The sequence below is a fragment of the Siphateles boraxobius genome, unplaced genomic scaffold (genome assembly GCF_051911475.1).
Source record: "Siphateles boraxobius isolate OS27281-9 unplaced genomic scaffold, OSU_SipBor_1 73, whole genome shotgun sequence".
Classification (NCBI taxonomy): Eukaryota; Metazoa; Chordata; class Actinopteri; order Cypriniformes; family Leuciscidae; genus Siphateles; species Siphateles boraxobius.
The window spans coordinates 506885-521968 of record NW_027509201.1 but is presented as its reverse complement, the minus strand read 5'-3'; the positions used below and the strand labels follow the sequence as shown (position 1 = coordinate 521968).

At 36.4% G+C, this 15084-nt stretch overlaps 1 protein-coding gene across 1 annotated transcript in view; it reads left to right on the top strand.

Moving 5' to 3' along the window:
- Positions 1 to 3314: 3314 nt before the first annotated feature.
- dntt (deoxynucleotidyltransferase, terminal) overlaps positions 3315 to 15084 on the top strand; it is a 184088-nt gene continuing 172318 nt past the window's right edge. Inside the window, exons 1-2 of the mRNA XM_077217389.1 lie at positions 3315 to 3539; positions 10310 to 10484. Of these exons, the coding sequence (XP_077073504.1) occupies positions 3367 to 3539; positions 10310 to 10484 (348 nt within the window). The 5' untranslated portion in view covers positions 3315 to 3366. The remainder of the gene's footprint in view (positions 3540 to 10309; positions 10485 to 15084) is intronic.

The window sequence follows — 15084 nt, the reverse complement described above, 5'->3', positions numbered from 1 at the left end:
TGAAACAACATGAACTGGCCTGTCCTAGATCTGTTTACTCGTATCGACAGTTTTAAAGCTGCAGGTCCATAAAGGAATCAAGAGAACATGGAGAAATAACTAGACGTTTGCCTCTGTTTTCCCTTTTCTTTTTGGAGTGATTGGTTTCTGTTACTAAGATGTTCAGAGAGACTTTTTGCTGTGGTTGCATAGAGCTTCATCAGTGGGTTTAGTTGGATATTTCTCTACAGAATCATGTTAAATGTAGTTTTCCACCCGCAATTCTGCTTTTATCCATTGTTATTTATAAACTAGGTTAATGTGGACTGATGTCTTCAACAAAAGCATATACCGTCGATTACCAACCTTAAAACTCAAAGTACAGTAGGTCCGTCTGTAAAGATTTGTAAGATATCATACGAAATTACTTCTACTACGGACACAATGATTGGGATTTCTACTTCTGGAACTCAAATGTTGCAATCTGTGTTTGTGCGGTCAGTTACGGTTGTTTGCTACAGTTTTTTTTTTACTGGATCAAGTTGAAAGAGTGATAATTCAATGATAAATGATAAAACAGGTCTCTATAGAGATTCATTTGTTAACAAACGAGTATTTAAATTCATTGTTTAAATTAATACATTTTTAGCTAACTGTTATTTGTGATTTCTGTAATACAGGTGAAACTCGAAAAATTAGACTATCGTGCAACAGTTCATGTACTTCAGTAATTCAAATTAAAAGGTGAAACTAATATATTTAGTATATATAACTATATACATATGCATGATCATACTTTTCAGAGGGCTGACATTTCTGTATTTAAAATCCCTTTTTTTTATTGATTTCATGCAATATTCTAATTTTCTGAGATTTTGAATTTGGGGTTTCCATAAGCTGTAAGCCATAATCATCAAAATTATAACTTTTGCACGATATTCTAATTTTTCGAGTTTCACCTGTATATAGACAGTGATCTCTGATAACAGATCACTCTAAATTGTAATATGGACTCATGCATTTTCTGTAAAGCTGCTTTGAAACGATGTGCATTGTGAAACGATATACAAATAAATGTGAATTGAATTGAATATGAGACCCAGACCAGAGGTGTGCTCCTGCTTTAGCATTCACCAGGTCAAAGCTATCATTCGAAAGCACCAGAATAACAGAGATAAAGACAAAGAACAGCCAAATAAAAATAAACTGCGGGAAAAACCAACAAAGCATCAGAAAGAAGTGCATGAGGGAAACAGTGTGAGATCTCCTGTAAAAAAGAGGCATAATAAAGATCTGAATGACCAGTTCATCTCTACATATGGTGCTTTGCATGCGTTCATCAGCTAATGAAGGGCTTCTTCTTCACAGGTACTCATTAACTCTCTCGGACAGATGGTGGAGCGCGAGGACAGGCTGGAGTTCTGTTCTACATCTGTGAGAAACTGCTGGACTTTAATGGACATCTGTAGAGGTCGATCACTGCGACCAGTCCAGGCAAATCCCACCACAACCAGTGGAGAAGTCCAGTCTGGTGCTTCTGATGCAGACGGGAAACGAGGTGAAGTTCACTATGATGCACTGAAACACACTTTTGACTGCACTTTTATATATTATATTTTTTATTTGAACATGCTTTTTAAAGATGATGTGGCTGCAAACAAGCAATGAATCCTAATTTGGGACTATATACTTGTTTAATGTGCCAAAGTAGGACAGATGCATCCCAAATTATGCTAAAAATGCATTCAATGGCCAAAAGCATGCACCGCTTCTAATGAACAGGTTTCTGTGAAGACGAACCGTAATCCATGGCTTTCCTGTAGCTCAAACAGTAGAGCGTTGGCGCTTGCAACGCCAAGGTCATGGGTTCATTTCCCAGGGAAAGCATGAACTGATAACAATGTAAATGTATATCTTGAAATGCAATGTAAGTCGCTTTGGATAAAAGCGTCTGCCAAATGTATAAATATAAATGCATGTAATGACGTTCTGGTGCAACTTTCAACTTTGTTGCAACAGTTTTATGGAGGGTGTTTCTCTATTATGATATGCACAAAGCAGCATCCATACAGACATTATTTTCTGAATGATAATCTGGAATTATTGCAATCGCTAAAGCCATTTTTTTAGAAAGAGGTTTCCACATACTATTGGCCATAAAGTGCAGGATGTCAAAAGTGCTTGTTTTGAACTATTTCTACTGGACTTGTAATGTTTGCATCCATGCATTCTTTTTTTTACATTTTTTTTTTAACTGTTGTGTTACAGAAGTTTGCAATAATGGTGATATTTGTCTGTATCCTCGTGATTTTTAACTCTGTAAAGCCTGACATATATGAAATATATATATATATATAAATACATTTATTATCTAAACACAAACTTTTATTTTGGATGCGATTAATTGCTATTATTCGTTGCCCAGCACTTATAGCCTGATTATCATATTTGATACTCCCAATTAAGAAAAAAAAAATTGTATGGATAATTAAGTAAAGCTGAGTTCCTTCAGTCTCATCTTGAAATATTACTAACAATATCAAATATATTCTTACATTTACTTTTATACAAGATTTCACAGTAATAAGTTAAAATTAGGAAACTACTAATTTCCACTTTCCTATATCTGACTAAACACTATTGTCATGTATTTCAAAACCATTTACACTATTACTAATTTTTTAAAAATTTCCATAATGTAGAATTGCTCTAAGTAGTGCAGTCATCATGACCATCATAAATTTTCTTTTTATTTACAAATGAGTGACAGTCGCCTTCATCTCGGTCCAAACCCGAAGGACTGAAGACTAAAGAACACATTTTCTCCATATGGGCTTTAATGGAAGTCAATGAGTTATAATGTATTTTGGTTACAAAATATAAGAAAGATATGCAGGTTTGGCACAACATGAGGGCGAGTAAAGGATGTTTGCAAGCTCTTTAAACATTATCCAAGATGAGCTTTTATAGGTTCATTCAGAAACGATTCATTTCTTTTTAATTTTATAAATTGGTAGAGGCCCTAATTAAAGAATCAGCCATTAATGTGTGTGATTATGTGGTGGACAGGCCTGTGGTGTCATTGCAATACCAGTGAGTTTGTGAAAATGTCCTCAATGGTATTTATTCAAGTTTCCCTCAGTGCTGCTGTTATTTTTTCCTCTTTTCTTCGCCGTGACCCAGTGTTCTCCATCCATCTGTTAGTGGTAGTTTTGGCAGTGCCCTATCAGAACGAGTGCCAAATCTAAAGCACCTGTAAGACTCTTTGCCAAACCATAAACAAACACGCCACATCAACTGCCAGTTTTTGTCTTTCAACAGAAAAATAAGGCATTAACGGCATCAGCCAATGCCACAGATACAGAAGCACCAGGCCCTGATGCAGAGATGCTTCCCACTCGAAAGCGTCGTCCCGAAGTGGCCTTCCCTCGGGGTCACGAGGAGGTCAAGTTCAGGGATCTGACCCTGTACCTGGTGGAGAAGAGGATGGGAAAAAGCAGGAGGAATTTTCTCTCGAATCTGGCGAGATCAAAGGGGTTCTGCGTGGACGACGCTCTCAGGTACGTCACACAGAAAACACCACAAGTACTATCTGTACTAAATAATATTCGATATTAGGATACGTTTATAGACAACGATATGCTTAAAACGGACAAGTTTTTCCTTTGAGTTTTCCGCGTACAGACGACATCATCAAAACGATCCCAGTTCACACGGATCTGCGAAAAAACGACTAAAAACGCTGTATTCTGCTGACGGGCCTGTAGATGGCGATGAAACACTGCCCACATTATTCCTGACGAGTTTACTGCGTTTTGAATTATGGGAGGCACTTCCGGTTTGGGGAACTTCCATTCAAAAAGACTGGAACAAATAATTTTAAATCGTAAGGTTGCCCTACAAATAAAGCTGATCCGTTGACTCAATGAGCTATCAGTTTTCTTTCATGTTTTATTTAAGAATAACGTGAGAATAACGTAACACAGTTATATAACAAGATTACCTATGGCAAGAGCTCTATTCAGTCGCTGCTTGCTGTTCCTCATGATTATTCATGACAGTGACAGACATCGAACTATTGACATTATACCACTACGTTATATCACATTTAGCCGACCTGACGTCAACGTCCTGAGCAACTTTCCTCCACGCAGCAGTCTTCCTATTTATGTCTCTATAACCCTCATCAGAGAGATCATTCTGACACTGACAGAATCAACCTTACAATCTCTCCGCCATTTTTTGTTCTACTCGCTTCCGAAGTATTTCAACGGTGTAGTACGACGTCCGCTGGTCGTAAATTATATTGCGTATTATGGAGCTGATTTCAACTGCCAGGTCGCAAATCGTAGTATGTCCGTGCTAATATTGCACTCTAGTGGCTAATATTGAACGTTGGATGAGGATTTGATTAGAACTACAAACGCGAATAAAAAAGTATTAAAAACTACAAACATGGTGGACAGAGAGAAATTTTATTCTGATGCTTGTAATGTAAATCAATGAGATCTGTATAACAGTACAGCAGATACTGATATAAAATGCATATAAATATCAATATCTGGCAATAATATCTCAGTATGATGATATTTTAATGTTTAGTTTTATGATCAAAGCTTTGTAGTTTTAAAACTTATAATGCAATGGAATACAATGATGATTGAGAGATGAACAAAAACCCGGATGATCATATTTGATACTCACAAATTTTTCTAAAGTAAACCTGAGTTGCTTCAGTCCAGAAAATGTTCATCCTTCCTAAAAGTTATTCTTACATTTGCTTTTATAAAAATCAGTAAATATTTCACAGTAATACGAGTGTTAATATCAGGATACTACTTTCCACTGTCTAAACACTATTGTCATAAAAATCAAAACCATTTATAATATTACTAATTTTTTAAAACTTTTTTTCTTAATGTAGAATTGCCATAAATAGTGCAGTCATTGTCATCAAAACCATCAGGAATTTTCTATTTATAATTTCCCCCCACTTTTTATTAATGTGTGAAACCGATAAAGGGGTTTGAGTGATTAATTATCACTATGTCATCTGACAAGAATATATGTATTCAGTATTATCCATATTATATTTCATCTGCAACAGCATTTTGAACTTTAGAAAGACACATTTGATCATTAACTTTTAAATGCATCATTATGCAAACACACGAGGAGCCTCGGCATGAAAGACCCACGACTGTCAGATCAACTGCATTTCTCTCTTGAATTGAATGTGGAGGATTTTAACTGTGACAAGATAACAAGTTGACAGGGCCATTTAAATGCACAAAACTAAGTGAAAAGATGCAATTATGACAAAGTAGTTTGTCCCAAATCTTGCTGGTCTGATACACACTCAAAAGTATGTACTAGTTCTTCACAAAGGCATAGTTTAAGTTGGCAAATTGGACGCAGCAACTCTGACCTTCTTCATACATCAGAGTCGAGCATTACAGCTCAGTTCAGCATTAAACCAACTGTTCATTTTTCACATATACTGAACTTGGGATTCTGACAATTAAACTTGCTGATCAGTTTATAAATAAACCAGAATTCTGCTAGAGTTTTTGATGCGAACCCAAAAGTTTTGTTTGTTTTGATGCTGTAAAAGCAGTTGTGTAAAGAAACCCCATCCAAATCTGCTTGGAAAAGGATTCAAACCATGTGTGGATTCAGTCTTGCGGAAGTTAATGGCATTGATGAAGAAGCTAATGTCATTGCAAATAATTTTTATTTTGCATTGCAATGGATACTAGTTGAAAAGTATCTCGTGCAATGCATTAATTCCAGCATTAATGTTAGTGCATTAATGCGTCAATGTTAGTGTAGTTCTAATATATAGTAAAAATGCATGAAAAGCGTCTTACCACGACGAAACAAACGTACCGTGATCGTGCAAGTAAAGACAATGAACCAAGTGTGAAAATAGTCATCGGCACTTTCTGTGTTTTTCTTTGAGTGGGATCAAACAAACAAACAAACAGTTCCCAGTTGATCCCAGTAGAGATATTTCCCTATTTAAGGACAGTGAGTGACATACATCTCTCTGGCAAACAGTTAAAAGTTCTATTTATCACTGTATAATATTTTAATTTGCATGCAATTTTATGCAAATCACAGGGATAATGAGTAGTGCAGCTGGTGTCTCCATGAGCTTCAGGACAGAAGGTTCTGTGGAAAATGATGTTGTAATAATAGCACAGAAACCATCTATTAAAACCTCATTGTGCAGCTCAGTAACTGTTGATTTAACATTATTAATCAGTCACTCCGAGTAAAAAACAGAAATTACAAGTATAGACTAACTTACACTGTCATGCAAAAGTTTGGAATATTTAAGATTTTTTGGATGTTTTTGAAAGAAATGACTCATCAACGCTGCATTTATTTGCTGAAAAAAGTCATAAGTATTAAAATGGGTGTTTTCTATGTGAATATATAGTAAAGTGTAATTTATTCCTGTGAATTTTCATCATCATTACTCCAGTCTTCAGTGTCACATGATCCTTCAGAAATCACTATAATATGATGATTTGATGCTCAAGAAACATTTATGATTATGTTTAAAACAGTTGTGCTGCTTCAGATTTTTGTGGAAACTGAGATACCAATAGAAATTAATACTTTTATTCAGCAAGGATCTATTAAATTGATCAAAAGTGACAGTAAAGACATTTATAATGTTACAAAAGATTCGATTTCAAATAAATGCTGTTCTTTTGAACTTTCTATTTATCAAAGAATCCTGAAAAATGAAATGTATCACAATTTACACAAAACCGTTTTCAACATTGATAATAATCATAAATGTTTCTTGAGCATCAAATCATCATATTATAGTGATTTCTGAAGGATCATGTGACACTGAAGACTGGAGTAACGATGCTGAAAATTCAGCTTTGATCACAGGAATAAATTACACTTTACTATATTTTCACGACTATTATAATATTTCACAATTTTACTGTATTTCTGATCAAATAAATTGAATTGAATTGAATTGAAAAGCGTAAAGGACTCGTGCAACATGTGTAATATAATAAACCCGAGTCGTGAAGTGAGGTGTCTGCTCGGGCAGAATGATCCAGGTTGCTGTTGGTGCCAGTTTTTGCCAGTTTGTGCCAGTTTGTGCAGGTGGAGGAGCACCAGTGGGAGTTGTTGGGGTAGATGGGCATAACAGCACCAGCAGTTTGCCGTAGTGTATCGTGCCGTTCCCAGCTGAGCGATGGCACCATTCCCAGAAACACAGCTTGAGCTTGAGCGTCTGCAACCAACCACAGGAAACGCATCGTGACGAGCTTAAAACTGACAGTTTCTAAGCCAGTGAGGGTTTGATATCAGTAAGAGTGTGATAATACAATGCCCTATAAAGATTCCCCGGGTATTACACAGAACACAGAAGCATGCAATGATAGAGACGGCACACAGGCGCACAAGAAAGACTGGAGATTAAAGGGATAGTTCACCCAAAAATGTAAATTCTGTCAGTATTTACTCTCCCTCATGTTGTTCCAACCCCGTAAGACCTTCGTTCATCTTCAGAACACAAATTAAGATATTTTTGATTAAATCTGAGAGCTGGATCACTCCTCCATAGGCTTCTAAAGGATTGAAACTTGACATCGTTAAAATAGTCCAAGTGACTACAGTGGCTCAATCTTAAGTTTATCAAGCGACGAGAATACTTTTTGTGCGCAAAAACAAACAAAAATAACAACTTTATTTCAACTATTCATTTCCTTCTCTGTGGGCGTCGAGTGAGTTCACTAGTGTAACAGCGCAGCGCTTCTGTGTTGTACGTCACACGTATCACACACATGACCAGCGTCGGCCAATAGTGAGCCTACGTGTGGCGTAGCTCTACGCTATCACACTACGCTAACTGACCGAGGCAAACAGAGAAGGAAATGAAGAGTTGAGATAAAGTCATTATTTTTGTTTGTTTTTGCGCACAAAAAGTATTCTCGTCGCTTGATAAACTTAAGATTGAGCCACTGTAGTCACTTGGACTATTTTAACGATGTCTTTAATAACTTTTCTGGTTAACAAGTGTCAATCCCTTAGAAGCCTATGGAGGAGTGATCCAGCTCTCAGATTTATCAAAAATATCTTAATTCGTGTTCCGAAGATGAACGAAGGTCTTACGGGGTTGAACAACATGAGGGAGAGTAATTACTGACAGAATTTTCATTTTTTGGTGAACTATCCCTTTAACTGTTAATTAATCTTATTTTATATTGATATCACTGAAGCTGTTAAATAAATCAAGCCGTGATTTGATTCCAGTGGAGTTTGATGTAAGAGGAAAATGTTCTTGCTCAGAGGTTGCACAAGGAGATTCTCATAAAATTCCTTTGAGGGAATAAAAAAAGAGGAGATTTTTTGTTTTGTTTCGTTTTTGTTATTAAAAAAACAAGCCCAGCCCAGGTGAGAAAGAGGAACGCAAAAGTAATGTAATGCAATACTTTACGTAAAAAGTAACTAACACAATTACAGTAGTTACTTTTTGTTAGGGAGTAACGCAATATTGTAATGCATTACTTTTAAAAGTAACTTTTCCCAAAACTGAAAATGAGTCCAATCTTAGAAGAAAAGGTTCTATACGGAACCTTTCGGGGGTTCCAATCATTTTATGGATTTAGTTGTTATTTAAATTTTTTTTTTTACTAAACAACTCGTTAAAAATGAAAGTAGTATACAATAATTTATAATCTTATATTGAACCTTTTTTTTTGCATGGTGTTCTTTAAAATTAAATCATAACCCTAGAGTTCTATATAGAACCACTTTGACTCTTATAATCTTTATACTCCACTCTTAGAAATATGTATCATAGATATTTTATTTCATAGATTATAAATTAATGTGGAAAGCAGTTAAAATAATTTGGTTTTGAGGCAGTTTACTTCGAGATCACATCTGACAAATTTACATACAATTTAAAAACCATGAATGTCATGCATGAATTTCAAATTTCCATTGCATTAACATCAGATATCATCAGTGTTTTTGTAAAAGTTCAGTCCAAGTTATCATCGAAACTTGGGCTTGTTTGACTTTGGCCATAGCAACGCCCTGGCAACCACCTCATCATTTTGCCAGTGAGTTTTGTGGAGACAAACATCACCATTATTTTACTTGAAAACTGTAAAAAATCATGAAATATGTTGGACTCATTTGTTCTTGTGACTCTGCTAATGTATCGGTTCTCTGCTTTCTAGTCAAACCAATGTTGTTATTGTTAAGAAAAGCTAAAACTACTAAACATTTTCATTAACTGAAATCAAGAGAAAATGAAATATAAGAATTAGATGAAAAACTTACATAAACTTGGATGAAAATTAGAAATGTTGTATTGGTGTGACTAACTAAAATGCACAAGTTTGAGTTGAAGTAAAATTACTAAAACTGAAATGAAAATAAATTAAAGCAAAAGTAGAAATATAAAAAAAATACTAAAACTTACTAAAATTATAATGAAATCTCAAAATATAAATAATCGTATTCAAAAATATGACTAAATACTATGATGGCTTACACTGTAAAAAAAGTGGCTGCCTTAAATTTTTAAGGATGTTTAAGTCATTTCAACTTAAATTACATCAAACTGACTTTAAAAAATGAGTTGAATCTTGTATAACTTGTAAAACATTGAATATCACTTGACTTATTTTAACGAGTTAAAGCTATGTAAAAACGTATTGATCATATAATTTTTACAGTGAATAAATAAAACAGAGTCAAACAATAAAAGATTGCGTTTTTTTTTTTTTAGTGTGCATCAAACAAGACATGTATTTTCTGGTTGATGACGAACAGAAGTGTGGAAATTATTTTCTCAGATCACGTCACGGGTCGATTTACCCACAAACTCTCTCGTCTCTGGCTAATTTCAAACATCCGCTACAATCACAGTTTGTTCTGCTCTTCTTCTTCCCCGTTTGCTGATTGCAAGCGATGTCTGACGTGGGTAATTTCGTTTAGCGACTGCTTTGTTAGACAAAGTAATTTACCAAAGTGCTGAAAGCTCGGAGTGACTGAGCGGTGTGTGTTATTACACCCTTGCTTCTGGTCAGACTCGTCACATACACACATCCTAATGCAGATCCCAGTGTGAAAGTCCTCCTGATTTGATTTCACACACTATAATCTGATCTCAGACGACCACTAGAGAAATTAAAAAAGCATGTGGGTGTGTGTGAGAGAATCAATCAATCGCAGAGTAGATGTGAAAGTGGATTAAGGTGCTTTGCAAACAGCCACACAATCTGAGGTTTCTTCTTGAACTCATTATGTGTGTCTAATGGTGTGTATCTTGTGTTTGCAGTGGTAACGTGACTCACATCGTGTCTGAGGGAAACACGGCGCAGGATCTCTGGAACTGGTTGGAGGAGCAGGGATTTGGAGAGACACAGGACACACACGTGCTGAATATCAGCTGGTTTACTGAGAGCATGAGCGCTGGACGGCCTGTGCCCCCGGAACTGAGACATTACATACAAGTAAGTGCACTTCAGAGAACACATGTGGTGCGTTTCCTCACTCAACCGTCCTCCATCTTACGACCCGGAAACAGATCGAGCTACACTGCAAAAAATGCTTTTCTTACTTAGTATTTTTGTCTTGTTTCCAGTCCAAATATCAAAAAATTCTTAAATGAAGATACATTTACTTGAAGGTGTGTAATTTATAGCGGCATCTAGTGGTGAGGTTGCAAATCGCACCCAACAGAAGTTATGGTGGCCGACAGGAAGTGATGTCATCGTCTGTGACAGCAGAGAGTAGCCAGTTCAGCAATGAGGTTTCTTTACAAGGATTAATTAAGAAATTAGGTTTACTTAATTATTCAGCAAAACGATAGGTTATTGCGAATATTATGGTTACTTGTTCATTATTGTGTCAGTGTTTTATTCGCTGACTTTAGCAGCTTCTTTAAACGAAGAACAACATAGTGACGAAACGCGTTTGTCCGTTTAGGGCCACCGTAGACACATGTCGATGTAAGGGAACCCGCGGTGTGTGTAGACAGAAACGGCTCATTCCAAGGTAATAAAAACATAACGGTTCATAAGTAAGGTCTTTATACACCACTGAACACATCGTTGCGTATATGATATTGCATTTCTGTCAACAGATCCTCCTAAATATTAAACAACGCACCTTTAAGTAGTAAAATGCCATAAGATATTATGTCTTGTTTTCTGTGGAAATAAATACAAATTAATTGAGTTTTTGCTTAAAACAAGCTAAATTAACTGCCAATGGTGTGAGAAAAATAATATCGTTTCTGTTTGAATTAAGAATATTTTTCTTACTCCATTGGCAGATAATTTCGCTTGTTTTAAGCAAAAACTCACTTAATTTTGATTAATTCCCCCAGAAAACAAGGCATAAAATCTTATGGCATTTCTAGTAAATGCTTCTTGATTTAAGAATTTTTAGATATTTGGACTGGAAACAAGACAAAAATACTAAGTCTTTCTTGTCGAGAAACCTGACGCACGTATACATTCTCCTCCCGGTTCACATCTGTCACAATCATTTTAATTTATGCTTTACCTTTGCAGTTTAAATAAATCATATCACATATATGAACATATATCAACAGGGCATCTTACTTTATCTTTATTATTTATTAATTTCTTAACCGAACTTTAACAACATAAGGGCAGATCCTTGAAGTGCAGTTTTGCGCTTTCCTTCAATTCCTCCATCCTCTTTTTGTTCCCTAGCAATATGAGTCACATGCCGAAAACATTTCTGATTGGCTAAAAAAAAAAAAGGCACCTCCTTATGACATCACACCCTTATAGGCATGCCCACCTGGAGGGCAAAACAAGGTCTGTGTCTAAAATCGCCCCCTAAACCCTTAAAGTCCCCCTGTGGTGAAAATCCAGCTTTTAATCTTGTTTATATGTCTATGTGGTGTTTTTAATATGCGTAAACACAAACCATGTGTAAATTCAAAAGTCAACTGACTTTTTAAAGTCAGTATTCTTGAATTTTTGTCCAGTAGAAATATCTAAATATCTTTAAAACAAGATATATTTACTAGATAAGGGATATTCATACTTATTTCATAGAATTAGTATCATATTTGGTGTTAGGCCCTTACCTGTCCTTTTGCCTTTTAAATTATTAAGATGAAATATGAGGTCTGTAACTTTATGGAACTTAACGTTTATGAAACAAATTATTTGAACTGTGAAGTTGTTTAAATCTTCATTTTACGGTTTCGGATGCAACCTGTTTCAGATTTGTCGTTTCAAAAGGACGTTGCTGGTTTTCTGTGTGTAGCAGTTTCATGTGCAAAAAGTCCCTCAGATCTTAAATCTTAAATTCTATTTTTTGGGGGTGATTCTGTCCTCGAGCACTGGGTGGCGCTGTGAGCCTGAAAGCATTTCTGACACTGTACATCTAAAATAATAGTGATATAACCATATATTTATTAGAACTTGAGGTTAAAATTCAAGAGCAGGGAAATAGATCAAATAAAATGTGTAATAAGTTCTTGTACCAAAGCATTTCAGAACATGCATTGCATTCATGACCAGCAAATGCTCATGCATGCAGAGTTTTACCTACAAATTGTTTTTTTAATCTCCAAAAAGCATTTTCACCCGTGCATTGAGTTCTTGGAGCTTGAATGTGCCTAAATTACATTTCTATAGAAAGCAACTTCACAGGCACTTTGGGAAACAATAAAAAGGACATTGCATTTCACGTGTTGTGTTGGTTGCATAAGCACATTTCATAAAACCGAAAGGCCAGCGTCCGACAGCCTCGGAGTGATGTTTAATACAGCACCAAATAGAGGCATCAGCGCGACGCCGGGCCTCGTAGCGCATCGCTAACTGACGTTGAAGACTGATTCTCCACCCCTGGACAACGCCGTGGGCGCTTCCACAGCATATGTGTCCAACATAAAGAAATATGCTGCCTGTTGGAGGAACTCCATTAATCTCTCTTCTCCTCAGTGGGGACTCAGACGGGCAGGAGTTGTCCATCTTGCGTAGCCGCTAACCGTGCCCGAAAAGATGCGCTCTCGGAGGAGGACGTATGACTGTGAACTTGAGTTTGTCTCTTACAGCCGGTTTAGTGCTGCAGACCAGAAAATGTCTTGTTTGCTTTTAGCCGGCATTGATTGAGGCGTTTAGCATCGAGCGGCTTTGATTGATACAAATATAAGAACCGGGTAATGATGCAGAAGACAATAATTGATCTGCGACATTAAAAGAATAGTGAGACTTCTGTCATGCCGTTCCAGGCTGGGATTTCTGAGAAGAAATTTGCATGCAATATCTTCATGCAGCTCTTAGTGGCCATGACTGATGAAGTGATGTGGTGCTTTGTAAGAAGAATAATGGATAACAGCAGGTTTGATGTCATTGACAGTTTGACACTGAACATCATTGATTCTTGTGTGTCAGATGAAAAACACGACTATAAGTGCGATTTGAGAAGAGATTATCAGTGAATGACTCAAACTTGGGGCTTTTTCTCATGCAAGCAATCAGATTTGGAGTATATAGCGACATCTTTCACACTTTTATGGCAGTTTTTAGTCTTTGGCAGAATAAATCACCATCCATTTCTTTTGGATGGAAAACGGAGTCATTGACAAGTGTGAGAACATTTTTCATTTTTGGTGTGAACTAGTGTTACTAATTACATTTATGCATTTGGCATATGCTTTAAAGTCCCCCTCCATCATTTTGTCCCTTAAAACTCAGCTTTGATCACCAAAATGACATATTTAAACGTTTTCTCATAGAGATCCACTCGTTGACGATCACTCATTGATCTGATTGGTTACAAGGTAGTTTGAGACATTGGGTGGTTGCTTGTGCATTACTATGTCTTTTTTTTTTACACTGGGTGTTGCTAAGGTGTTGCTATGCAGTTGCTAGGCTGTTCTGGGTGGTTGCTAGGGTTCCCCCTTCAGCACGACAAGCAATTACTTGTTTTTGCAAACACCACTACAACAGTAACTGGTTTGCACAGTTGATCAGATTTTTGGTGTGAACCAGTTGCTATTATTATTGTTTACATATATGCCTTTAACAGATGCTTTTATCCAAAGCAACTTTCATTGCATTTAAGCTATACGTTTAGTCAGTTCATGCATTCCTCGGGAATCAAACCCATGACCTTGCTGCTGCAAGCGCCATGATCTACAGTTTGAACTACAGAAATATTACAGTATTTTAGTATTAATGTCCCCCTGTGGTGAAAATCACTCTTTTAATGTTGTTTACATGTCTATGTGGTGTTTTTAATATGCTTTAAGACAAACCATGTGTAAATTCATAAGTCGACAGCATTTCTGAGTATTTTCTCCTTAAAACTGCAGTGAACCAAAGACAGTCTCAAAAACACGGTTTGAAATCGCTGGTGTTTCTGACGTCACAAACTACATTGTAACCAATCAGATCGACATGTTAGTGGAGGCGGGGCTAATTTGCATATTCATAGAACCACGTATCAGAGTCAGAATCATTTATTTGTCATTGTAAAACATTGTCACAAATGAAATTTAAAGTGCCACTCCTGATGCATAGAAGAATACATTCATACACTCACTCTCGTCATACTCTCACACAGAACCACTAAATATACTAAAGTATACTAAATGAGGCAAGGGTGTCGAGTTAAATTCAAGCTATTTCATGGCATGAAGAATTGTTTTTCATTGAAAAACATTTAAACGTCATGTTGGTGATCAAAGATGAGTTTTAAGGGATAAATTATTGACTACAGGGAGACTTAAACAGTAACAACACCGGACTGCGAACTGTTCTTTTAATAATGATCAACGATGTGTGTGTGACGTGCAGAAATGCTAAAATGCACCGGTTCAGAAGAATTTGCCTGAAAATTACATGTTTCAGTCTGTTCTCTTTCTCTCCTGAAGAGAAGCTACAGCTATTACACCCACTGACCTATAATGATTGTAGGAAACGCAGATAAATACGCCTCTTGCTGCCGTCTAGACGGATGGGATGATCATGGAAGAGTGAAATATGTGTGTGTGTGTCTTCAGAGACATCTGTTTCACTATCAGTCATGCACTTGGAGAAGAAGGCAAGGCCCAATCAGGAG